This window comes from Oryctolagus cuniculus, chromosome 12, assembly GCF_051225735.1.
Source record: "Oryctolagus cuniculus isolate XC-2025 breed Fujian yellow rabbit chromosome 12, ASM5122573v1, whole genome shotgun sequence".
Classification (NCBI taxonomy): Eukaryota; Metazoa; Chordata; class Mammalia; order Lagomorpha; family Leporidae; genus Oryctolagus; species Oryctolagus cuniculus.
The window spans coordinates 107323749-107350469 of NC_142878.1; the positions used below are offsets into that span (position 1 = coordinate 107323749).

At 62.5% G+C, this 26721-nt stretch overlaps 1 protein-coding gene across 3 annotated transcripts in view; it reads left to right on the top strand.

Annotated features, from left to right (window-relative positions):
- Window positions 1-324: 324 nt before the first annotated feature.
- PSTPIP1 (proline-serine-threonine phosphatase interacting protein 1) overlaps window positions 325-26721 on the top strand; it is a 33004-nt gene continuing 6607 nt past the window's right edge. The window contains exons 1-4 of one of the 3 annotated variants that reach the window (XM_089310832.1): window positions 325-562; window positions 915-1007; window positions 23609-23709; window positions 23866-23940. In XM_089310832.1, the coding sequence (XP_089166958.1) occupies window positions 23675-23709; window positions 23866-23940 (110 nt within the window). In that variant the 5' untranslated portion in view covers window positions 325-562; window positions 915-1007; window positions 23609-23674. Of the gene's footprint in view, window positions 563-914; window positions 1008-2414; window positions 2812-23608; window positions 23710-23865; window positions 23941-26721 lie in introns of those variants that run through there. The other 2 variants (XM_051834615.3, XM_051834613.3) reach the window with 2 other exon arrangements.

The window sequence follows — 26721 nt, forward strand, 5'->3', positions numbered from 1 at the left end:
GGAGCAATGGGGGGGATCAGGTGCGGGGAACAGGGGGTCCCTGCTGCTGCTGCTCCCCGAGTGGCTTCCGAAGCTGAGCTGCGCTCTTGGTCTCTGCTTCCCCACTTCCCCCTGGACAGCTGTGCTCAGCGCCGCGCACACGGGGCTGGGCTCCGCGGGCCCCCCCACCGCCTGCTGCCTGCAGCTCATGGAGCAGCTGCAACTCCCTCACTCGAAAGCTGATTTCCAGGACAGGCCTCTCCCCAGGGGGCCCAGGCCTGCCGTGCGGGTGGGCGGCCACTGCCCCTGCCTGCTCCCCTCCCTGTGTTAGCCACCTCCTTCTTCAGGTCTCTCCTGCTCCGAGGCTCTCGCCACACAGAGAGATCTTTCTGGAACCTGTCATCGGTCTGTACTGAGAGCGAATCTGCCTCCCCCGTGGGCTCCCAGCCCTGCAGGTTCCAGCAGGAGGCCCTGAGCCGAGAGGAAGCTGGGGTTGGCTCCAGCACCCAGCACTGCCCCAGCTAGGGGGTCCCGAGCCAGCCGAAGTCGGCGGAGGACGAGCAGGTGGACCCTCTTCCAGCCGGTGAGACTGAGCACGTGGGCCACCACCTGCCGCCTCCCAGGGTGGGCATCAGCAGGAAGATGGGATTGGGAGGGGAGCCAGGGCTCAAGCCCAGGCACTCCGATATGGGCTGTCAGTGGCCCGAACTGGGTCTTAACCACTAGGCCAAATGCCCACCTTGGAAGCTTTTTTTAAAACAGAAGGCAGCTGGTGAAAGATAACTGTGGAGTTTAAGTTCGTGTGCGCTGGCATCAGACAGAGACCCGGGGCCTCCGCTTACTGGCCGCGAGACCTTAAAGGAACTGCAGCAAGCTTTTAATCACTGGGTATTTTAACCTGCAAAGTGGGGATAATGACAGTGTGCACCCCGCAGGGTGGGTGAGACGCCCATTGATGACCTGGTGAGCGCGCCGAAGCCAAGCCGGCCATTCCGGGCGGCCAGCGGCCAGCGTGGGAGCTGCAAAAGGTGAGGGTGGCGGTGGGAGGGGGGCAGGGAGGGGCTCTCTCTGGCCAGGACTTCAGCGTCTCTCCAGCTGTTCCTCTCATCACTTCCTTCTCCCGTGGCTCCAGCCACCACCGACCGGCGTGGCGTCCGTCCAGGGCGGCCCTGTCTGGACCAGCGCAGCTGGGAAAGGCAGGCTCCCGAGTGTAGGGTAGGAGCAAGCAAGGTCGGGGGCTGGGGACAGAGAAGTCCGTGTGTGTGTGTGTGTGTGTGTGTGTGTGCAGCCTGACTGTTGAAGCAGACATCTCTACGGAGGTGACAGGGAGGTCGCCTGGAGAGGCGGGGAAAGGAGCCCAGCTGGGGAGAATCCTGCCCCGCCCCGGGGAGGGGGAGGCCACTATTAACCGAGGGCCTCTGCTGCCAAGACCCCGCCCCGTTTGACCGAGGGAGGACCAGCTCCAGGGAGAGGAGCGGCGGTGCCCCGGGGAGGGCAGGTGCAGCCCCAGCTGAGGGCCTTTGGGGTTCAAAGTGATTTCAGCTTGTCCAGCAGGTGTGTCTGATAGCTGGAGCTGATTGCTAGGGCAAACCGGAGGCTCCCCGAGGGGAGGGGGCTCCAGGGCAGTGTTCTCACCTGGGTCGGCTGCTTGGGCAGCCCCTACCTGGCAGCTGAGTGCTCACGTGTAGTCAACAGCGAGGCAGACAGTGGTAAGAGCACCAATTTGCGGGCAGCATCTGACTCGCCTGTGTTGCCAGTGTGCCCGGGCCTCGGGGCTCCCCACCGAGGGCTGCTGTGGGGTGGGCAGGCGCTGGCTCCTCGGGAGGGGTGTGTCTGTGCCTCCCACCCGAAGTTCCAGACATGACCTTGTCACCACCTCCTTTCCGAAGACTCTGGGGGGCCCATGGGGAAACAGAGACGCGGAGTTCGAGGGTCCCTCGGCTACTGGAAGCGAGGGCCTCACCCCGGGTTTCCGGAATCCTGCTTCTGCCTCCCTCACGGCCCAGTCAGGTTCCCGGAGCCCAGACCCCGTGGTCAGCAGCGTTTGTGTGGGAGTGGCGTAAGGTCTGGATCAAGCTCTTGAAGGGTGCCTGCTCCCCCTACCCCCGCCATGCTGTGCCCCACTGCCCCCTGGGGCACGGGTCTGCCCCCAGACTGGGAGCTCTTTGAGGGCAGGAAGAGGTCTGAGGACGAAGGGCTGGGGGTGGGGAGAGTGGCCTCCCCTGGGGGGGCAGGCTGGGCTGGGGCTCGATTGGGGAGGGTCCCAGGCCCTGCTTGTCTACACCCTCACCGGGTCCCCAGCCCCCTGAGGCTGGAGGGAGCAGGGGCTGGAAGGGCGAGCAGAGACAGGCAGCAAAGCGGCAGGTGGTGGGCGGGCCGCACAGGGGAGCTCAGCGCCTCCACTTCCTGTGGGCCAAGGCCCGCCCGGGGCGCTTGCACAAACCGCCTTGCACAGACCTCATTGCCCCTCTGCCCTGGCCTCCCTGGGGCTGCCCTCCCCGGCTCGGTCCCCGGCTCCCGGGCTGTGCCCTCTGGCCCCGCAGGGCTGGCAAGGGCCGGGCCGGACACCGTTCCTTCCTCATTTTGCTGCTGATCCCGGCCCCGAGGAAACAGGTCAGGCCTTCTCCCCCTCCAGCTCTCTCTGGCCACAGCTGCCTCCTGAGCGCTGCAGCCGGCGCCGGCTGGTGGAGGGAAGGGGGGGAGGCCTGGCCAGGGCTCCTGGCTCCTGGCTCCTGGCCCTCGGGCAGCCCTGCCTGTGGCCACAGCGCCAGCGTCGTCGCCGCCGGAGACCCAAGGATGATGCCCCAGCTGCAGTTCCGAGATGCGTTTTGGGTGAGTGGAGGCGACGAGGATGACGGACAAGTGGCGGGGCCAGGCCCAGTTCCCCTGGCAGTTGTCGGGGCTGCCGCTCGGTGGCTGGGTCTGGTCTTAACTGCCGCGGAGGTAGCCTGGGCCACTGTCCCCTGTGAGCTGGGAGGCGGAGGTGGCGCCTTGCCCAGGGTGCTGACTTTGTCGCCTGGTGGGGAGGGAACTTGTCCCGTGGGACACCCTTTGCCTCCCCCACCCCGCCCCAGCAGGAGCCTTTGCCGTGTGTGGGTGGGGGCTGAAGGTAGCACCAGGGAAAGGGGGCACCGGGCTTGGGTTTGGGTTTTGGCTCCGTTATTTACGGGCTGGGCAAGTCATTTTATGCCGCTGAGCCTTAGTGTCTCCAGCCATGTAACGGAGACAGATAACAATGGAGACAGCAGCCAGGCAGGGGGAGGAAGCAAGGTGCACCTTGCCCTGCACCAAAGGATGACGCCCCTCCCCTCGCACCACCGCTGGCCCTGTGGGCCCCAGTGTCCTTCCGCGAGGCAGCTGGGCTGGGCAGTTCCTCGCTTGCTTTCTTAGATTCAGCACTGGCATGAATCAAGTCCTCTCGTCCACGAAATAAGGGCCCCGGCTGATGGTGCTGGTCCAGGGGCTTAGCCCAGGCACAGAGCCTGCAAGCCTGGCCTGGGTCTGGACCTCAGCCTTGCTCTAGCACCCTCCGGCCTCCGCTCCGTGCCTCAAGCTCCCAGTGGCTCTCGGGGAAACGTGGGGCCCTCTCCAGGGAGAGCTGGGGAATAAAGCCAGCTGTCCAGGGCGCTGGCTCCAGCCCCCCGCCCAGCCCTCCCTGCACCCTCTCCTGTGGCCACAGACAGGACAAGGGCTAAGGGTGCATGGCCGGCTTCCCCGCCCTGCCTTCAAGGCTGCACGGGGCCCCCCGAGCCTCAGTTTCTCTCTCTATACCAAAGAGAGGAAAGGGGCCATCCCTAGTACAGGGCGGGCGCTGGGCCGGGGCGGGGGCGGGGTGAGTCGTCATGGTGCTGCCCTGTCCTGGAAGGCGGCGGGGGGCGGGGTACAAGCCAGGAAACCGGGGCCACTCTGGTGCCCAGGGCAGCCAGGAGACCGTGCCAGTTTTATGTCCAGGACTCTGTCCCTGCCCCGAGCCCCAGGTCTTCCCTGGAGCAGAGCAGGGAGGAGGGAAGTCTGTGGGGGTGAGGGGGGGAGCAGGGTGTGGCAGCCATGGCTTCTGAGCCAAGCACCACCCACACTGAGCTCCCTGCACCTCTGGCTGGTTCCCTGGGCCTGGGTCTGGGGGGAGGACTTGGCTTCCTCAGGGAGAGCCGGAGCAGGGGAGTGTGGGCAGGCACCCCTGAAGGTCATGGTCAACATGACTGCCTCTGGGTGTTCTGACGCTCTCCCCTCATGAAAGCTAAGGTTCACTGGGTGCTGTTCTCAGGGCAGCGGGTACGGGCTCTCCTTGGGTGCCTAACAACCTTGGGCCGTGCAGTAGGTGCAGTTGCTATCCCTAGTATTCAGGAAACGGAGGCGGAGAGAGCTGCAGGGGCGAGGTCCCACAGCTGGGACTAAGCCCCATCGGGCTGAGTTAGCCCTCTGCTCTGCTCCCTGGCCTCTCCCTGCACAGTTGGGCCATCTCCTGCTGCTGTTCCCGGGCATGTTAGCAGGGAGCTGGATCAGAAGTGGAGCAGCCGGGACACAAACCAGTGCCTGTATGAGATGCTGGCGCTGCAGGTGGCAGCTTGACTCGCTGTGCCACCTGCCAGCCCACATGTGCTTTTTTCTTAGAAGACACCCTCAGGGGCCGGCACTGTGGTGTAGTGGGTAAAGCTGCCACCTGCAGTGCCGGCATCCCATGTGCGTGCTGATTCAAGTTCCAGCTGCTCCACTTCTGATCCAGCTCTCTGCTGTGGCCTGGGAAAGCAGTAGAAGATGGCCCAAGTGCTTGGGGCCCTGTACCCACGTGGGAGACGCAGAAGAAGCTCCTGGCTTTGGATCAGTGCAGCTCTGGCCATTGCGGCCAATTGGGGAGTGAACCAACGGATGGGAAACTTTTCTCTCTCCGCCTCTCTGTAACTCTGCCTTTCAAATAAATAAATGAGTCTTAAAAAAAAAATGCCCTGAGCTTGTAGCCAGGGCTCAGGAACTCTAGTTTTACCCCCAGGTTTTGTCCTGGATGGGAGGGGGAGGAGGAGGAGGAGGAGGGGTCTGCCCAGGTCCAGGGAACAAGGGAAAAGCTCATGGAAAGTAGAACTCAAAGCTAGACTTGGGGGTGGGGCTTGGGTCCAGTGGTTAGGACGCAGGTCAGGACGCTTGCATACCACAGTGGAGTCCCTGGGCTTGACCGCTGGCTTCAGCTCCCAGCTCCAGCTCCCGCCAGTGTAGACTGGGAGGCAGCCATGGTGGCTCAAGTAGTTGGGCCCCTGGCACCCACCTGAGGGGCCTCGATTCAGTTCCTGGGCCCCAGCTGCAGTTTGGCCCAGTCCTGTCTACTGTGGGCCTTTGGAGACAGAATTGGCAATGGGAGTGCTTGTCCCCTTTCTCCCCGCCACACCTGTCTCTCTGCCTCTTAATAATAATAATAATAATAATATTTCCATTCAGAGCAGACATTTAGCATAGTGGTTAAGATGCCAGTGTCTCCGTGGCTCACTAGGCTAATCCTCCGCCTGCGGCACCGCACACTGGGTTCTAGTCCCGGTCGGGGTGCCGGATTCTGTCCCGGTTGCTCCTCTTCCAGTCCAGCTCTCTGCTGTGGTCCAGGAGTGCAGTGGAAGATGGCCCAAGTGCTTGGGTCCCTGCACCCGCATGGGAGACCAGGAGGAAGCACCTGGCTCCTGGCTTCAGATTGGCACAGCACTGGCCGTAGCTGCCATTTGGGGGGGTGAACCAATGGAAGGAAGACCTTTCTTCTCTCTGTCTCTCTCTCTCTCTCTGCCTGTCAAAAAAAAAAAAAAAAAAAAAAAGCCGGCGTCCCACATTGGCGTAGCTGGGTGTGATTCCTGGCTCCAGCTCCTGACTCCAGCTTCCTGCTAACGCAGACCCTGGGAGGCAGTGGAGACGGCTCCATAGTCGGGTTCCTGCCACCACGTGAGCGACCTGGAGTGAGTTCTCAGCTTCCAGTTTGGCCTTGGGCATTTGGGGTGTGAACAAGCAGCTAGAAACTCTCCCCCTTTCAGGTAAAGAACTAAATTATTTTGAAGATGTGTTTATTTTGGTGCAGGAAATTTTGAAACCCGTGCGTGCGTAGTTTTTGCATCGTGAGTCTTTCCGTCAACTTCTTGAGGACCTGCTAAATGCATGGACTTCAACAGTCTTTGCTCCAAATAAACCACCTTTTCATTCCCTTTACCATGTCTGTTCACGTGTTTTCTTAAGTCCCCTGGTACTGCAGGGACGGATAAATACCAGTGGACCTGAACTGTCCGAGGCGGCTTCGCAGGTGGCCGGCTGCACCACAGCAAGGCAGGCGGAGGACGCCTTGCCAGCAGGTGTCCCGGCTCAGAAGTGGTGAGGGTGGTCAGCATAGGAGCAGACACAGCCCTGTCGCTCAGCGCCTGTGCTCATACAGCCCTCACGGCGGCCACGGGGTGTTTATTTCTAGCCTGCGTCGCCTGCCGCAGAGCAGGCTGCCGGGGAGGGAGGCCGTGGGCTGGCCACTGCAGGAGGGAGGGATAACTTGATTTCTGCCGCACACATGCACGTGTGCTATAAAGAGCATTGCCGCTCTGCCGGAAGATGTGGCAAGACCTGTGGGCCCGTGAGAAAGACCAGGCCAAGAATAAACACCGGGCGTCCAGCTAAGAGGGGTCTCCATGGTCTCCCCTGCACTGAGCCCGCCAAGGCAGAGCGCTGCCTCCCCTGCCCACCCGCGGCTCTGCTCCCAGTGGGACGAGCCGGCAGCTGGGGTCTCCACGGTGCCCCTGCCTTCCCGGGCCTGTGTCGTCCTTTGCTTCCCTGTAGTTCCACAAATTCCACCAATGTCCTTCGAGCTGGACCCTGGAGGGTCACCCCCGTGTCCACACGGGCGGGTGAGACTGCGATCACAATGGGGTCATGGCTGACCACTGAGTGTGATGGCCTGTGCCAGGCAGAGGGAGCGCTCGGGGCACAGACTCCGAGCTGCACTGACCCCCCATGTGTCCAATGGCCCTGGCAAAAGTTTGAAGAGGGAAAGTAGCTGTGGGCCACGCTTTTCTTAAGATTTATTTGAAAGGCAGAGTGACAGCAAGAGAGGGAGAGAGAGAGAGGTCTTCCATCCGCTGGTTCACTCCCCAGATGGCTGCGATGACCAGGGTTAGGCCAGGCTGAAGCCAGGAGCTTCTTCTGGGTCTCCCACGTGGGTGGCAGGAGCCCAGGCACCATCACACTGCCTCCCAGGAGCATTAGCAGGGGGCTGGATGGCTCAGAGCAGCCAGGACCGGACCCGGGTGCTCCAAGGTGGGACGGGGGTGTCCCGAGTGGTGGCTTAGCCCACTGTGCCCTTCAGGGCCTAAAGAGCCCGGGCCACGTGCAGGGCAGTGGCTCTCGGCCACCGTGGAGGGGAGCCGTGGTTGGGGAGGTAGAGAAACAGGCCTGGGGGTCCCTCGGACACGAGGTCATCACACTCCCTCTGAGCCCAGCTCTGGCTCCATGTGGAAACCTTTGGGCCAAGCTGGGGGGAGCCCACTGATGCGGGCAGGTGGAAGCGGGCTGGGCTGGGCCTGCCTTCGCTCAGCGTCCCCTTTCCCGTGTGCTGGGGCCTCTTCCTCTTCCCAGTCCTGCGTCCCTGAGGTTCCCCATTTAGGAAGTGACTGAGAAGGGGCTAGAGGGGCCCCAGCCAGGAGCCCTCCTCCCTAGCCCCAGGCACCTGCTCTGTCCTGGCCATTTAGTGACAGATGGAACCTTCTTTTTAAAAGACATTTTAAGAGATTTATTTACTTTATCTGGAAGGCCGAGCGAGTGAGATCGAGTTCTTCCCTCTGCTGGTTCACTCTTCGAGTGCCCACAGCAGCAGGTCAGGAGCTGGGAACTCCGTCCAGGTCTCCCACATGGGTGCAGGGGCCCAAGCACTTGGGCCATCCTCTGCTGCCTTCCCAGGTGCATTAGCAGGGAGCTGGATTGGAAGCGGAGCAGCTGGGACTCGGCTGGTGCCCTGATATGGGATGCCAGCATTGCAAGTGGCAGTTTAACACACGGCACCACAAGGCGAGCCCCGTGATGTCTACACCTTCCCAAGAAATGAAATTCGTTCATCTGTGACCTGGAAAGTGAGAAAATGGAGCCAGATGGGCCAGAGTGCGCCCCTATCCCTGTCGCCTGGGAGCAGGTGTGAGATGTGCCACGTGGCCACTTCATGCAGCTACCAGGTATCCTGCACCCCGTGTGACCTTCTCCCTCCCGCTCTCTCTGCCAGCTCAGGTGCATGGTGGATTGCAACACACACAGCATCCAACAGACCAGGCGAACGATCTGTCAGATGCCCTGAGTCGGATGCCGTAGTTAGCGGGAGGTGGCTCTGCTGTGTGCAGGGAGAGGGAGTTGAGACGGCGATTTCAGAGTCGATTGTGCCGGACGTGAGTCCCTTCCGATCATGGAGGCCTCCCCGTCGTGGCCCTGCCCTTTGCCTGAGCAGGACTTGGTGTGAGGGGCGCATGCCAACAGGTGACAGGGTCACACCCAGCCCACAACCCGAGGGACAGAGAGCCCGGAGGACCTCAGCTGGCAAAACAGGCAGCCAAGTTTGGGTAGAACAGACGCCAGCGATTTCCGAATAACCACCAGGTAGCATCTATGATACTGAAACCCTGCTTTTCCCTCTCCGGGAGTTTGGCCCATCCAATTTACCATCTGAACCATTTTTAAAAAAATATTTATTTGTTGGGGCTGGCCTTGTGGCTCTGGGGGTTAAGCCACCATCTGCAATGCCGGCATCCCGTAAGGGCACCAGTTGGAGTTCCTGCTGCTCCGCTTCCAATCCAGCTTCCCGCTAATGTGCCTGGGAAAGCAGCAGAAGACGACCCAAGAGCTTGGGCCCCTGCACCCATGTGGGAAACCCGGATGAAGCTCCTGGCTTTGGCCTGACCCAGCCCCATCTATTGCAGCCATTTGGAGAGTGAACCAGCGGATGGCAGATCTCTCCCTCTTTAACTCTGACTTTCACATAAATAAATCTTTATTCATTTGAAAAGGTTACAGAGGGAGAGGAGAGACAGGGATCATCCAACCGTTGGTTCACCCCCCTGCAAATGCCCACAACAGCTAAAGTCAGAAGCCAAGAACTCTATCAGGTCTCCCACGTGGGTGGCAGGGCCCACACACCTCAGCTCTCACCGGCTGCGTGGGAAGTGGAGCAGCCGGGACTTGAACCAGTGCCTGTATGGGGTGCCAGAGTCGCATATGCTTTTTAGCTTAGCGCCTTGCAAATGCCGTGAGTGGGGACATGGGTGCCTCGCCTTCAGCGTGCCTCGGTCGGTGGCTGCCGGGGTCTCCTGCCTTTGAACTTGGTCCACGCTGTGGTGTACCCTTCCAGCCCTGTGTTGTTGGACATTTAGGTTCCTGCTGGTCCTTACCTGTTCTGGACAGCACTACGAAGGGCAGACCTTTGAGTCCCAGGGTTTCCCTGGGGTGCCCAGGGCAGGAGGTGTTTCTGGGTGGATGGGGAAGGCGGGACCGGCAGGGCTGCGGGGGCTGGGCGTGACGTGGGGGTGTGAATGGTGCAGGAGGAGGTGGGCAGCCTTTGCTGCCCCCCCCCCCAGGCTGCCTTCCAGCTGGGGGAGCTGTGAGCACGTGTGCAAAGTCGGGGTGGGGGTGGGGGTGGGGGTGGGGTTAGCACTGCCCACGGGGCAGGTTTGTGTTAATAGCAGGAGGCTACACAGAGGACTCTAGGGCAATTATCCATGGAGGGGACGAGCGAGAGGCCTGGCGGGGCTGGGTGGCCGCGGGCGTATGCAGGGTAAGCATTTTCACATGGCTAGATGTTTGGACCCTGAAAATCTATTGCTTCTTCGAAAAATGACACGGAACAGCTCAATGTGAGAAAGCGGACATGGAGTCCAAGTTCTGTAAAGACTTTTTGTTTCTCTGAGTCCCAGCTGTGCCATCCCAATGGAGCAGGGTCAGAGCCCCTACCCTGAGTGTCTGTGATGGGCCAGGCCCTGTGTCCCCAGCCCACTCCCCAAGGCTAGACACCAGGGTCTTCCCGTCTCCGTGGCCGGAAGCAAGGCATGGGCAGGTCAAGGTTACCTGTGCTGGCTGGAGCCGCCTCGAACCTGGTCTGCCGCCCGCCCCCGAGTTCCGAGACAGACCACTGGGTGACAGGCGGCCCAGGAAGAAGAGGGATCCTCCCGCTAGCCTCCTGCGTGCAAAGGCAGGTTGTGTGTGTCCCCTCCATGTTCTCTCCGTGGTGGCTGCTCCCTCGCGTGCAGAGGGCCTGCAGGCTGCGGCTGTGGGCGGGATGCCCTGCTCTGGCCTGGAGCCTGGCTGACGCTGCAAACCGCAGAGGCAGGGAACTCGGGGAGGAAACGGAGATGGCCCGAGCCTCGGGTGCCAGGCCCTGGGCGGCCCCAGAGGCTGCCGGGCCACCCCTGCCCCGCCCCAGTTCCCAAGGCCCCGGCTGCCTTCCCCTCCTGGGGCTGCCCCCACCTCTGTGCATTGAGGATGGGTTGAGGGGGACGGGGGGCTCGGCAGGACGGAGCCCACCCAGATGTGCACCTGCAGGGTAACCTTGGTGGCTCTGCCCACTTCCGTTCACCATTGCCTTTTATACCCCACCGCAGGGAGTGGCTTCTTTGGTTTCAGGGGATAGGTGCCTCATGTCACTTGGCTGCAACAATATCCCATGACATCAGCCTCCTCTGGGCTGTGGAGGCTGGTGGAGGAGCCCTGGGCCTGGGGGCTGCCGCGGGATGGACTCTCGGGGCTAGGCTGGGCCTGGCTGCTGCCTTGGCAGGCGGGAATCCAGAGCCCTTTGGGGTAAGCGGGCGGCTGAGCAGCGGGTGACCATGCAGGGAGGCGGTGGCAGTAACGGGCCTCTCACATTGGGCAACAGGAAGGAACAGCGGGAGCCCCCCACCCCCACCCCCAGAACAGCAGCAAGGGGGGGATGGGAGGCAGGGGTGGCTGTGGAGACAGGAACAGGAAGCCGAGCAGTCCTGGGCAGGAAGGCGGGGGATGGGCTGTGGCAGGAGCTGGTGTGACAGGTGCCTGTGAGGGAGGTGAGCTCAGGGCAGGGAGCCTGCTCCTGCCGGACCCTGGGGCTCAGAGACCCCAGCGCCGAGGACATCGCCCCTCTCCTCACAGCAGCCTTTCTAGGGGCACGGCCTGGGTTTCTGCCTTCCTCCACGTTTCCCAGGGCCTCCGTGGGCGGCCATTGGCACAGTGAGGGCGGTGACCAATCCCACTGCTGACAGCAGGTGCACTCTGGCTTCTCCCGTGGGTGTGGCCTCCCAGAGGGAGGGTGTCAGTAGCCTTAGTACATTTGCTGTCTGTTTCCAGAACTGCTCCGTCAGCCTGAATAGAGACTTCCTACATTAACCACCAATTCCCGGTTCCTTCCCCACCCTCGACCTGGCCTGTCCATCTCCCTAAACCGGCCAGTTCTGGGAATGCCATGCAAAGACAGTCAGCCAGCGCCGCTCACTGCTCTGTGCCTGGCTCATGACGTCAATGCATCTCCCTTCCTGTGGACCAGTCTTCCATGCTATGCTTGTAGCTCGTTCTGTCTGTCCGTTCATCCAGTCACTGGGGACGTCGGTGCCGCAGGCACTGCTGGGCTCTCTGCTAGCATCCGCTGGGGGATGTACCCAGGAGTGGGCTCGCCGAGTGGTACGGTGATCCTGTGTAACGGCCTGTTTTGCGCATTGACTGCGCCATCTTGCATCGCCGTCGGCAGGGCACAGAGTTCCAGGTTCGTGCCGTCTTTGCCTAGTGGGTGTGCAGTGGGCCCGCGTTGCAGTTTCAGTGTGCACTTTGCTAATGACTGATTATGTGGGTGTCTTTTTTGGCCATTGGTAGATTTTCTTTGGAAAAAATATCTACTCAAGGCATCTGCCCTTTTTAAAAAAGATTTATTTATTTATTTGAAAGTCAAAGTTACACGGAGAAGGAGAGGTCTTCCATCTGCTGGTTCACTCCCCAGTTGGCCTCAATGGCCAGAACTGTGCTGATCTGAAGCTAGGAGCTTCCTCCAGGTCTCCCATGTGGGTGCAGGGGCCCAAGCACTTGGGCCATCCTCCACTGCTTCCCCAGGCCCTAGCAGAGAGCTGGATAGAAAATGGAGCAGCCAGGGCTTGAACTGGTGCCCACATGGGATGCCGACTCTGCGGGCAGTAGCTTTACCCACTGCACCACAGCGCCGGCCCCTTGAGTTGCTTTTTGTACACAGTGTAAGGGAAGGATCCAGCTTCATTAGATTGTGCGCTTACGTCCAGATTCCCAGCACTAGCTGTCGGGAGGAATGCCCTTCCCGGCGGACTGGGCACCCTTGTCAAAAGTCAGCCAACCAGAGGAGGTGGGTTTTTGGTGCAGCGGTTAAGTCACCACTTCCGGTACTCACATCATCCCGTGCTGCAGTGCCTGCGTTCACCTCTCAGCTCAGCTTCCAATCCAGCTTCCTTCTGACGTGCGCTCTGGGTGGCAGCCAGTGACGGCTCAAGCGCTTCCCTCCTAACACTGGCGTGGGAGACCTGGATGGAGTTCCGGGCTCCTGGCTTCCTCCTGGCCCAGTCCTGGCTGCTGCAGGCATTGGAGGAATGATCCAGTGCGTGCAAGGACTCTGTCCCTGTGTCTAAAATGAATTGGAAATAAATTTTTTAAATAAAAAGATCCAGTGAATGGAGCAAAGCAATTCAACTTTATTTAAAAAAAAAAAAAATCAACTGACTGAGGGCAGGCATTTGGCTTAGCAGTTAAGATGCCAGAGTCCCACAGTGGAGGGCCTGGGTTCAAGTCCGCGCTCTGGCTCCCAACTCCAGCTTCCTGCTAATCCAGACCCTGAAAGGCAGCTCAGATACCTGGGTCTCTACCACCCACATGGGCGGCCTGGATTGAGCTCCTGGGACCCCCTACCTGAGCCCTCATCTCCTGCCTCCCGGGGGTGCATCAACAGGAAGCAGGAACTGGAAGCCGAGCTGGGACTGGAACCCAGGCACTCGGTATGGGACGGGGGTGTCCCGGGCAGCGCCCTGACTGTTGTGCCGAGCGCCTGCCCAGGGCTTGCTGTTCTGCCGCCTGCCGCTCTGTGAGCTTTGGAATGAGGGTGTGAGTCCTCCACCTTTGCCCTGCTTCAAGATTGTCGTCCCCGTTTCATGGGTGAGGAAGCCGAGGCTTGAGCTGTGGGGGGTTGCCTATTCTGGACTGGGCAAAGCCTCCCTTGAGGCACACGTAGGGAGACACCATGCCTCTGGGGGCTCCTTCCTGTGGTTGCCCTGCCTTCCGGCCCTCCCTCCGAGCAGGCCCACCACTTCCGAGTCCCCCCCCCCCCCCGAGGCCCCAGCAGCCCTCGCTCTCCTTCACGGAGGCCTGGAGGCAGGCCTGCAGCTGGCCCTGACTTCCTGGCGGCCAGGGGGAGGCCCTGCGGGCAGCTGATGTCTGCTTGGACCTCACGGGCGGGGCTCTGCACTTCGCAGACTGCAGCCACTGAATCAAGGGGCCTCCTCCTGGCCACCCCCCACCGAGTGCCCCTCCCTTAGCCATTGCCATTGCCAGCCCTAAGCCCACTCTCTGGGTGGACATGGGATGCCCAGCCATGAGGAGCAGTACAGCCCAGGAGGTCAGTAGGGCAGGGAGGGGGGTTGGGACCTGTGTCCCTGGAGCAGTTGTGAACACGCAGCCCAGGGCAGCTCGGAATGGGTGCTATGTGGCTGCAGGGCAGGGAGCCAGCGCTGGTAGGGAATAGGTTGGACACTGATCCTGGAGGCAAAGGAACGGGGTTGGCCTATCCACCCTCCCCTCCAGCCCCCGGCTCTGTGCATTGCTGGGCTGGGCGGTGCCACGTCCCCGAGTCCACTGGAGGGCGCCCTCTCCGCCTCTCACCCTGACCTTAGGCCCCAAGGTCCTGCTCTGTTTTTTCTCCTCCATCCACGGTGGCCCTGGCAGGTCCCTCTGGGGTTACAGGGTTGGGGGAGGTGTGCATGTCAATAGCCGAAGTCTATGGCCAGCAGAAGAGGCCAAGAGCCTTCCAGAGGCTGCCACGGCCAGCACTGCCCAGGGAAGAGAGTGGGATGGGAGGGGGCTCCCCTGCAGCCCCAGGGGCCCACCCCTGTCTCTGAGCAGGGCCAGAGGGGGCCACCAGCCAATCAGCCTGCAGAGCAGCACCTGCTCCTGGCCGGGGGAGCGGGATCCACATGGCGACAACGAGTGGTGCAGGTTCAGCTCCAGGTCTCCTCCCCACTCGTGGCTCCCAGGGGCCCAGCACTGCGGCCCTTGTTAAGTGGCAGGTGCCCGTCAAGCATCAGATGCCCCTCCTCCCAGGCTGCTGCTGCGTCACTTCCCTCGGTCCTCGGGTCCCCCCCAAGGGAAGATGCGTTCACCCCCACTTTACAGAGCAGACACATGCACCCAGGAGGTCCACACAGCGTGCGTGAGGGGCCTACCCAGCACCAGGGCCCCTGCCTGGCTTCCTCCTTGGCCAGCGCCCCCCGGGCCCTGCCCTGGCAGGTGTGGGTGGTATGGCGGGGATGAGGGGGACGGCACAGGTGCAGAGACGGTGCCTGGACCACGGGGCTCTGCCTCATCCCTGGCTCATCACAGGCTGCAGCCCGGGCAGCGAGGGGCCCTCATGCACTGCGTCGAGCCAGCCACAGGTAACCCCCACGGCTTACCCTCCCTGCCTCGTCCAGCCTCCGAGCCCCGTGCCGCCCTCCCCCTCGGCACCTGCCCCCTCCCTCGCCCGCTGCTAGATCCTGGCAAGCCATCAACACCAAACCCGCCTGGCGGGGGCGGCACAGAGGAGCTGCGCCAGTCCCTAGCCTTGCCAACCCCGGCTCCTCCTCTGCCCTGAGGACACGGTTACAGCTCGGTAGTGACGTCACTCTGAGGCCGCGGGGGGCCAGGTAGCAGGGGCGCTGGCCCCTGCCCGTCTGCTCCCACCAGGCTCCTTCTCCAGGCTCGGGTTCCTTGGGGCCTTCAGGAAGGTCCTCCCCTCCCTCTGACCTCATGCCATGTCCTCAGACACCTGCCACACCTGTGCCACCTGCCCTCCGCAGGGCCTTGGACCCAGCCTTTAAAGCGGCATCCTGCTCTGTAACGCGTTCTGCCGGAACGCACAGGGCTGGGCAGGCGTCTGGCACAGCGGTCCAGACGCCACTCGGGGGGCCGGCGCTGCGACACAGCAGGTCGACCCACAGCTGTGGGCCCCAGCTCGATCCCTGGCTGCTGCACTTCCGAGCCAGCTCCCTGCTGATGGCCTGGGAAAGCAGCAGAAGACGGCCCACGTGCTGGGCCCCTGCACCCACATGGGAGACCTGGTAGAAGCTCCTGGCTTCGGCCTGGTCCAGCTCCGGCTATTATGGCCATTTGGGGAGTGAGCCAGTGGATGGAAGATATTCTCTCTCTCTCTCTCTTTCTCTCTTTATCATTCTGTCTTTCAAATGAATACATAAGTCTCTAATAAAAAATGCCACTTGGGACACCCACATCCTCCTCCTGGTTCCAGTCCTGGCTACTCTTCTTCCAATTCCAGCTTCCTGCTGATGTGTGCCCTAGGGAGGCCTTGAGTGATGGCTGAAGTCCTTGGGTTCTTTTTATTTTTTTAAGATTTATTTATTTATTTGGAGAGGCAGAGCTTCAGAGAGGGAAAGACAGAGAGGTCTCCCATCCACTGGTTCACTCCCCAGATGGCTGCAACAGCCAGAGCTGGGCCGATCTGAAGCCAGGAGCCAGGAGCCTTTTTCTGGGTCTCCCACATGGATGCAGGGGCCCATATACTTGGGCCATCTTCCCAGGCCATCAGCAGGGAGCTGGATCAGAAATGGAGCAGCCAGGACTTGAACCAGCACCCATATGGGATGCCAGCGTTGCTGACAGAGCTTAGCCCACTATGCCACAGCCCCAGTCTCAAATCCTTGGGTTTCTTGGCACTCGTACGGGAGACGTGGATGGGGTTTCCCAGGCTCCTGGCTGTCGCAGGCATTTGCAAGGTGGACCAGTGGGTGGAAGATCCGTCCCCGCCTTCAAATATGAATGAAAATAGAGAAACGCTGTGGGGGCAGGCAGATCTTGCCGTGGTGGAAAGCCTGCCCGTGCTCGCAGCTCCTCCCTCCTGCTCGGCGAGACCCGGTCAGCACTGGCCCCTACCTCGCTGGGGTCCTGGGGAGCCCCTGGGAGCTCTCGGGATGCAGCTTCACTGGGCTGCTCAGGGGCCGGCCCTGCAAGGCCCACGGAGCACCGAGTAGCGCCTCTGCCGTCCCCTCCGAGAGGAAGGTCTGCCTTTGGCCCGGCCCCCTCTCTCCAGCACCGATCCTGGGCCGTCTAAGAAGACTGTCCATCATCCCACACCTGTGTCTTCCCGCGCGGCCCCCGGGTCACCTGACCTGGCGACTCAGAGCACGAGGGCAGCTGTCCTGCGTCCAGGGCCTGTGTGCTGCCTGAGGAGGCCATGGCTGCTCTCAGGATGGGCCACTCCCCTGCCTGCCTGAGCCGCCTGGGCCCTGGGAAGCCTTTCTTGTGTTGACTGCCCCCAAGGGTCCTGGCCTGGACCCCAGTGCTCCCTCTGCTCCTCAGGGGCCTGCAGGGGAGACTGCTTCTCAGTGGTTCCTCCTGGACACCGACCCGGGACCCTCTTAGTACTCAGCCCTCCTCGCGGAGACTCCAGGTGAACAGTCGGCTACTTACTAAAGTCTCTGCTACCCACCCACCCATCCATCATCCATCCATCCATCATCCATCCATCCATCATCCATCCATCCATCCTCCATCCATACATACATACATATACACTATCCACCCACCCATCATCCATCCATCCATCATCCATCCATCCATCCTCCATCCATACATACATACATATACACTATCCACCCACCCACCCACCCATCATCCATCCATCCATCCATCCATCCATCCATCCATCATCCATCCGTCCATACATAGACACTACCCACCCACCCACCCATCCATCCATCCATACACACTATCCACCCACCCACCCACCCATCATCATCCATCCATACATACACACTATCCACCCACCCACCCACCCATCATCATCCATCCATACATATATACTGCCCACCACCCATCCATCCTCCATCCATCCATCCATACATACATGCACACTATCCACCCACCCATCCATCATCCATCCATCCTTACATATATATACACTACCCACCACCCATCCATCCATCCACCCATCATCCATCCATCCATCATCCATCCGTCCATACATAGACACAACCCACCCACCCACCCATCCATCCATCCATACACACTATCCACCCACCCACCCACCCATCATCCATCCATCCATCATCCATCCGTCCATACATAGACACAACCCACCCACCCACCCATCCATCCATCCATACACACTATCCACCCACCCACCCATCATCCATCCATCCATCCATATACACTATCCACCCACCCACCCATCATCATCCATCCATACATCCATATACACTATCCACCCACCCACCCACCCATCATCCATCCATCCATCCATATACACTATCCACCCACCCACCCATCATCATCCATCCATCCATCCATATACACTATCCACCCACCCACCCACCCATCATCCATCCATCCATCCATATACACTATCCACCCACCCACCCATCATCATCCATCCATCTGTACATATACACTATCCACCCACCCACCCACCCATCATCCACCCACCCATCATCCATCCATCCATCATCCATCCATCCATCCTCCATCCATACATACATACATATACACTATCCACCCACCCACCCACCCATCATCCATCCATCCATCCATCATCCATCCGTCCATACATAGACACTACCCACCCACCCACCCACCCATCCATCCATACACACTATCCACCCACCCACCCACCCATCATCATCCATCCATACATACACACTATCCACCCACCCACCCACCCATCATCATCCATCCATACATATATACTGCCCACCACCCATCCATCCTCCATCCATCCATCCATACATACATGCACACTATCCACCCACCCATCCATCATCCATCCATCCTTACATATATATACACTACCCACCACCCACCCACCCATCCATCATCCATCCATCCATACATATACACTACCCACCCACCCACCCACCCATCCATCATCCATCCATACATACATATACACTACCCACCCACCCACCCATCCATACATCAGCCATTCATTCTCCCATCATCCATCTGTCCATGATCCATCCATCCAAGTCATACCTGAGTCTTTGGTCATTTTTTAAAAAGATTTATTTATTTGAAATTCAGGGTTACAGGGTGGGGGAAAAAGGGAGAGGGGAGAGGGGAGAGGGAGAGGGAGAGGGGTTTTCCATTTGCTGATTCACTTGCCAGATGGCCGAAATGGTCAGAGCTGTGCTGATCCGAAGCCAGGACCCAGGAGCTTCTTAGGGGTCTCCCATGTGGGTACAGGGGCCCAAGAACTTGGGCCATCTTCCATTGCTTTCCCAGACCACAGCTGAGAGCCAGATCGAAAGTGCAGTAGCCGGGGCTCGAACCAGTGCCCATGTGGGATGTCGGCATTGCTGGCAGCGGCCCCAGGTCTTTGGTCCTTTGAGCCCTGTTGTGAGGCAGTGGCAAGGGCCTGGCTGCTACCCGCTGACTTATTCTCCCTGAGCATCCGTTTCCTCTTCCGTGCCATGGGCACACCACCACCTGTCTCGGAGGGCTGTCGTGAGAAGCGGAGGGGTGGGCCTGCCTGCTCATTTAAAGGTGCTGGTGATGATCCCTGGACCTGTGAGCACTGGTCTGGTCCTCTCCAGGGGCCCTCAGGACCAGCAGCCATGAAGCCCTGTCCCCCTGCATGGCTGTGACCGGGAACCGGCGGCCCCACCTGCTCCGTGAGCCTTCTCCGGGGCTCGGCACCTGCTACCCCAGGGCTCCCTGACAGTGCTCAGGGGACGAGCCACAGGAGCATGGTGGCCAGTAAGCCAGTGGCAGGCGTGCTGGCTGCGGAAGTCCCACTGATAAGCAGTGTGGGGGACGGGAGGGGAGGGCGAAAGCCACCCCTAGCCTCGCCACTCCGAGACAGAAGGGTGTGTGTGAGGCAGAGTGACAAAGAGCGCACTTCCATTTATTGCTTCACTCCCCAGAGGCCCACAACAGCCTGAGCTGGGCCAGGCTGAAGCCAGGAGCTCCGTGCAGGTGTCCCATGGGGGTGGCAGGTGCACAAGTACTTGAGCCATCCCCTGCTGCCTCCCAGGGTGTGCATGAACAGGAAGCTGGGTCAGAAGAGGAGCCAGGACTCAAATGAGGCACTAGGATATGGGATGCAGGTGTCATCCGACTCTGGCTTACCCGCTATGCCACAACCTTGGTGAATTTTAAACCAAGGGGAACAGAAGTCAGGAGCCTCCCAACCCAAGTGCGTGCCAGAGGGTCGGCCTTGGAACTTGGTGGGGTTCTCCCTTCTCCCTGCAGAGAGATCCTGTTGGATCCCGCACCCCTGCCCCGGGGCACCTGCTAGAACCACTCCAGCTGTTCTCAGGAACCCGTCCAAGCTGAGCTGAGAGCTTCGCTCCCACTCGGAGAAGAGGGTCCGTGCTGCCCAGCCAGCTGCGTCTGGGGTCCGAGAGGTGGGGGCCAGTGAGTCTCGGGGCAGGAGGAGGAGCCGGGTGCCCTGGTGCTGGTGCCGGGTAGAGCTGCACACAGCTCAGCTGTTTCTCTGCCACTCACCTGGGCGGGTTCTCCAGCGATCCTGAGCCCTCGCTGCCTGGGCCCTGCTCGCCCTGTAGCCCATGCCAAGCAGCTGCATCGGGGGCTCCTGGCTCTCTGTCGGGTGGGTCCTGGGTACAGAGCACGGCCAGGCAGCTGTCCTGGGCCCCACCCACGGCCCCCAGCTGGTTCCAAGTGAGATGTCAGCACCGGCTCATGCACACGGCAGGTGGGAAGGGCGACTACAGCCCGGTCTCCTCCTCCCCAGGTCAGGGGCCCTGGGAGCATCCTAACGAGGGTCCTTTCCTGGTACTGTGGGGGAGGGGAGGGGAGGGGTGGCTCACCTGGCCTGGCCTGCGCACCAGACTGCACTGCCAAGGGAAGTGTGCGTGGGGTGGGGGACCTGGTGGGGCTGCCCCTTGCTGAACACCCACTGAGCTTGGAGGGAAGCAGGGGGAGACTGACAGCTAGGACCGGGGCACGGGAGACCCAGGTTCAAGTCCCCGCTGTGCCCTGCAGGTCCCTGGGTAATCACTCTCTTTTTAAAAATGTATTCACTGGGGCCAGTGTTTGGCACAGCAGGTTAGGTCACCCCCTGTGATGCCAACATCCCTTATCAGGGCGCCCGTTTGAGTCCTGGCTGCTGCACCTCCAGTCTAGCTCTCTGCTAATGTGCCTAGGAAAGCAGCAGAAGGTGGCCCAAGTGCTTCGGCCCCTGCACCCACGAGGGGGACCAGGATGGAGCCCCCGGCTCCTGGCTTTGGTCTGGCCCAGCCCTGGCTGTTGCAGCCGTTTGGGGAACGAACCAGCAGATGGAAGATTCTCTCTCCCCTCTCCCCTCTCCCCTCTCCCGTCCTCTCCTCTCCCGTCCTCTCCTCTCCTCTCCTCTCCTCTCCTCTCCTCTCCTCTCCTCTCCTCTCCTCTCCTCTCCTCTCCTCTCCTCTCCTCTCCTCTCCCCTCCTCTCCCCTCCTCTCCTCTCCTCTTCTTTATCTCTCTCTCTCTCTCTCTCTCTCTCTCTCTCTCATTTTTCCTCTCTGTGTCACTTTTTCTTTCAGGTAAATAAATCTTTTAGAAATGTATTTATTTGATTGAGGCAGAGAGAGATCCCTCTTTCCAATTCAGTCCCCAAATGCTTGTAATGTCTGAGACTGAGCCAGGCTGAAGCCAAGACCTAGGAGCCGGGCGCTCCATCCGGGTCTCCCACATGGGGGCAGGGACCCAAGCACTTGGGCCGTCACCTGCTGCCCCCCAGGGTCTGCACTGGCCGGAAGCTGGAGTCGGGAATGAAGCCGGGATTGGAACCCAGGCCCTGCGCTGCGCGGTGCAGGCGTTAGGGGACCCCTGCGAGTGCCCCTTTGTGCCGGGAGTCACCTCCTTGACTTCTCAGATGAGCTGAAGGCAGGCATCCTCACTGGGCAGGGCCCTGGGCTGGGCTGGGCAGGGCAGGGCACCCACGTGCCGTGTGCTGAGCCCAGTGACTCGGCTATGCCTCAGAGCCACACTTCCCGATGGGGAAGCCGGGCCCCCAGAAAGGAAGTGGCCTGCCAGGGGGCCCTGGGCTTCGCGGCCAGGCCCCACTGCCGCCAAGAGTGATATTGGCAGGCCTAGGAGGAAGTGGGGGTGGGGACGAGGCCGCGGCTCTACCCGGCCAGTGGGGCATGGCAGGGCCCGGGGCCAGCTCCCGCCCAGGAGCACCGTAGCAGGAGGGGGGCGGCCTGGCCACGCCGAGTCTGCCCTGAGCTTTTCCGAGCCTGGAGTGGCCGCACACCGCAGTGGCAAAGGCTGGGTCCCACATCTGGCACCTGACACCCCGGGTGTGGCGTGGCTCAGCCCGTGGCCTCACGCGGCCCACAGCCGCCCCCGTGCGTCCCTGGTAACTGAGTCACGGCCTTGCTTCGTGGCGGAGAGCGTCTGAAGAATCATTTCCAGAAGCCACTTCTTTTCTTTTTACTCTCTTGTTTGTTTGAGAGGCAGAGGGACAAAGAGAGCCAGCCAGGGCTCCCATCTCTGGGCGCACTCCCCGCCCGGGCTGGGAACCCGCTGTGGGTCTCCCACGTGCTGGACCAGGCCAGAGAGCGGCCCGGAGCTTCCTCCTGGTCACCACCTCTGCTCCTGGCTCTGCGGCCGCTGTGCTGGGGGGGGGGGCAGTGGGTGTCTCCATGGGTGTCACAGCCGGGTTCCCATGACAGAGGCCAAGGGTGCCGGGTGGCGGCTGGGGCAGGGCCCAGGTGCAGTGCACCTGCCCACGATCGCCAGGCTAGAACCTCCCAGCGCACTGAGCTCGGAGCAGAGTCAGAGGTGGCTGGGTAAGGGGCAGGGGTGGTGGAGGAGGGGCGGGGCGGGGCCGGGGGTGGGCAGGCACTTCCTCCGAACAGCCTGGTCACTTGTGACCGTGGCTCATCGGCTGCACACCAGGATCCTGCAGGCTGCAGGCTGCGTGCTCCTGGGGACCCCAGGGCCTGCCTGCAGGGCCCCAGCAGAATGGCCGCTGTAGGTTTGCTCTGGCTTCTTCCCACTTTGGGGGTCTCCCTGGAGGGCTGGGCCGGGCGTGGCCGGGAGGGGAGAGGACTTGGAGCAGGAAGAGCAGATCTTGCTGGGGCCACCCCTGCCCTCCTCTGGGCCTCAGTTTCCCCAGGACTGAGGGGCCCTGCACCAACGCTGCCCAGCTGTCCGGTCAGGGGGCTTCTGAGCTGGATGCCCAGGTCCGGAGGAGCCCTCGCGGGAGGGGGCAGGCAGGTCCGTGGCTCTTCCTCGCCGGCTGCCACAGGCTCTGACCTGGGGGGCCGGAGGCAGGGCAGGGGCTGAGCATGGGAGGCTGTGGCCCGCCCAGGGAAGCCGGCCCAGCCTGGACGGGGTGGGGGGTGGACACCGGCTCCAGGACAGGCCCAGGAACCTCTTGTCGCCCTGCAGGCAGCCAGCCCCCCGCCCCCAGGAATTTCTGGGGATGCTTTCAGAGGGGACAAGAGCTTGAGGTCCTGAGTTGCTGAGGGTGGGTCTGGCCTGGCCGGAGGGGCCGGTGGGACCCTCTGCACCATGACTGCTCCCCTGTCCCCGTCTGCGCCTCCCAGTGCCGCCTCCTGCAGGAAGCTCCCCTGGACTCTGGCTCTGTGGCCTGCTCCCCAGAGGCCCGTAATTCGAGGGGCCAGTGCTGGGTGGAGGCCGGAGCGCCAGGTTTTGATGGTGAAGCAGGAAAGGGCGTGGGGTTGCGAGAGCCCCGTTTTGGGAAGGGGATTGGGATCCGGCGGCCACAGTAAGATGGGCAACAGGTACCACAGTTGCCCTGCCCGGCACCCAGCCAGCGTCCAGGATCCATGGCCGGTCCCTGGGACGGGCTGCCTGGGCTGCACCAGGGGAGCTAGGAGGGGGCCCCCAGGACCCTCTGCCCAGGCCTGGGGCAGTTTCCAGCAACAGCAGATCAGCCCCAGGCCGCCTGCAGGTGCTGGGTTGTCACAGGTGCTGGGTGGCCACAGCTGCTCCCTCCTCCCCGCGATGCATCCAAACGCCCGCCCCGCCCCACCCCGCCCACGGAGAACATGGACTCAGGCGCTCAGTGTGCGCACCTCACCTGGCAGGTGCAGGGGGCTGGTGCGAGCCGCAACGTGCAGTCAGGCTCCCAGGGGCCAGCCCGCTGGTGCCAGCTCCCCCGCCTGGCTTCAAGGTCGGGCCTTGGCTTTTCCAGGCTGGGTCTCCCCAGTAAGGGCTGCTTCCCCGCGGCTCAGCCAAGTCAACAGGGCTATGGAGCTGTGTGTGGGGGGGGGGGCATCCGGGCCGTGCCAGGCACCCCCTCGGGGGGGGGGTGGATTTGCAGGTGGAGCTGAGGTCCCCCCGGGCCAGGCCATGTCCCCAGGCACAGCGGCCCCGCTCACCGTGCTCCTGAGCCTCTCCAGGTCCTGATGCCACCTGGTCGTCTCTGACGGGGTGATGTGGGGAGAGTGGGGGGCCTTCCAGGCCTCACTGCGCCCCCGCCCTGCCCTGTGTCAGTGCAGGGACTTCACGGCGCACACGGGCTACGAGGTGCTACTGCAGCGGCTGCTGGACGGCAGGAAGATGTGCAAGGACGTGGAGGAGCTGCTGCGGCAGAGGTGAGCGGGGGGAGCGAGGCGCCCCCACACCCCTGCTTCACAGAAGCCAGGGTGAGGCCACCCTGCACCGCTGCCTGGGTTTGGCCCAGGCCCCGGGGGTGGGGCGCCGGCGGCTGGCGTCCTGGGGGCCCGACGGCGTGTGCTTGGCTTTTGCAGGGCCCAGGCAGAGGAGCGTTACGGCAAGGAGCTGGTGCAGATCGCACGGAAGGCCGGCGGACAGACGGAGATCAAGTGAGCGCTCCCGCAGCCCTCGCTGGCCGTCCTGGGCCTCAGACCGGGCGCAGGGCCTCCCGGGGCAGGGGACCCTCCTTGGACTGCCGTGTGCAGGGAAGAAGCCCCAAGGGACTGGAGGCTGGAGGGCCCTGACCCCTGGGCGCCTGCGTGAGCAGCCCCAGTCCTGAGAGGCAGGCGCCAGCCCTCTACGGGCTCGGCCTGGCTTCCAGGGTGGATGTGCGGCCAGGACTCGGGGCTGGGGACACACTGGCCAGCTCTCCGCCCGCCTGCTGTGCCACCTGGGCTGGCCACGCACACTGTGATGGAGCAATACTGCAGCCCCTCCTCGGGGGCCACGTGGGTGTGGCTCGGGGTGGGGGCAGGGCTGTCTGAAGCTGCTGGGCCTCCCTGTGGTCCGAGGTCCCCACAGCCTGCGGGACAGGGCCCGGAGCGGCTGACCTCAGCGGGAAGGGGTCGTCCTGGCCTGGGGCTGCTCCTGGAAGGCGCAGGTGCTCCTGGGCGAGGGCCAGCTGGGCGCCCCAACTTCTCCCCCTGCCCAGGGGCCAGTAGCTGCCGTAGCAACCCCGTCCCTCACCCCTGCTTCCCTGGTGGTCAGGCCTGCGACGTGCCTGGCCGCACCCAAGACAGACCCAAGAGTACGACCCTGTTTCGAGACAGGGACCCTGGTGGGCCCCACTAGGAGCCAGAGCAGAGACGGAAGGGCTGGTGGGAGATTTAAAGCTGCATGAGCCAGGGGAGACTCCTGTCCAGTGCCCAGAGGGGCCATGCTGTGTGGCTCTGGGCAAGATGCTCCACCTCTCTGAGTCGGTGCTCATCCACCTGCTTCAGCGGGCTGCCCTGTGGCTCCCTTAGGGTGCAGAGTGGGGCAGGAGGGCCTGTGGGACCTGGCTGGGGGAGGGGTGTGTGGGATCCCTGCTGCCTGTGCCTCCCAGGCCAGCTGGGGAACATGGACTTTCCTGGAAAAAGGGGGTGGGCCCGTGGGAGGGGAGGCGGGGGACTGCGGAGGCGGCCCGGGAGAGTTCCCCAGGGGGCCGTGAGTCACCAGGGACGGTGGCACGGAGGCTTGAGGTCACTCAGAGACCCGGGGGGTGGGGGCAGGAGCTGCAAAGGGGCTCAGGACCGTTTCTAAAGTGTGGAGGCCGTGGGCTTGCCTGGGGCAGGGTCTGCGCTGACTCATTACTGGGTGGCCCTGGGGTGGTCACACCCTCTCCGAGATCTGGGTCCCTGCCTGGGAGGGGCTGCTCCATGGAATCACAGACCCCACCTCGCAGGCATGGGGTCCTCAAGTGAGGCTCACAGACCCCGCCTCCTGGTGTGTGGCTGGGGGCCTGGCTGGGCACCCTGGCCATTTGCTTTGGGACTGAGGGAAGCGGCACAGGGAGTTGGAGGCTGGGAGTAGGGGGTGGGGCTTTAATCCAGAGGCTGCACCCAGGCAGGAGGGGACTGGAGCCTGGGCTGGGGGTGCCAGGTGTGGGGGCTCGGCCATAGCATCAGAACCTGAGCGGCCCCACAGCCCAGCCCCCAAGGCCTCAGGGCAGGTTGGGGAGAGGTGTGGGGAAATCTGCACTGGGCGGCCAGAGGAGCAGGTGCAAGGGCGGAGCAGGGTGGGGGAGGCACTTCTGGGGGAGGCAGGGTCTGGGGGTGCTCCTGCCGTAGGAGGAGGGCAAGCCCAGGGTCCACTGACAGTGCGGGAGCTGAGCCCCCCGCAGCTCCCCCCCAGGGGCCCCAGCTCAGCTAACTGCACACAGTCGGTGCTCTGTAAGTGCTGCTGTGAGGCCACGTACCCTTCCCGTTCTTCACCTGTGGGCCAGGCAGGCACTGTTTGCCCATGGAGTCCGCGAGCACTTACGCAGCGCCGACTGTGTGCCGTGTCCTGGACCGGGGTGTGTGTGTTGGGGGCGGGGGGAGGAATCCAGGAGTTAAACACAGATTCAAGGGTCCCCTTGTGGAGCAGGAGTCCAGCACGGTGAGGGGGTTCTCCCCCATCAGCACGGCCTCCGGGACCACCCTCTCTCCGGCAGAGACCAGGTCCTGGTCCAACCTGGGGCCCCTCTCCAGGGAGTGCGAGCAGTGACCATAGTCCCCATGTCCTCGCCTCCTGCGGACGCCTGTCCTGGCCCACAGTGAGGGGCCCCGCTGCCCCCAGGTCGAGGGAGGTGTGTTCTCAGCCCTAGGAGTGTGGGCAGGGGAAAGGCTGGGGGTGCGAGAGGCGACCCTAAATAGCCAAGGCAGCCTCGGGGGCTTCCGTGGGGCGCACCCAGCCCAGGGAGTGAGCCCCTCTCTCCCACCAATGCTGGCCCCTGCCCAGGCCCACGCGCCCCTCCTGCTGCTGTGCCCGCCCCACCCTGGGCAGGGGGCTGGGAGCTCGGGGAAGCTGCCCCTGGTGGAGGAAGCGAGGCAGGCAGGGCCAGGCTGGCTCCCGGAGCCCCTGTGTGGTTGCCGGTGAGCGAGGGCAGCTGCTGGCGCGTGGGGGGGGGGGGGTGTTACCCTTGGATGCTGAGTGAGGCACGGTGGGGGGTGGGCAGGAGATGTCCACGTGGCAGGCCTAGAGTGAGCACAGAAGGAGGTTAAGGCTGCTCGTGCCGGGAGCTGAGGCCAGGGCTGAGGGTGCTGACCCTGGGAGTGGGGGCGGGGCAGGGGCCCTGGCTGTCCCGGGCGGAGCGGGCACTGTATCTGTGCAGCTCCCAGGGTGCAGCAGGCTGGTGGGGACAGGAGTTGAAGGTGAGTGTGGGCTGTGGTCACCACCAGGACCATGTCCAGGTCAGGGCAGAGAGGAGC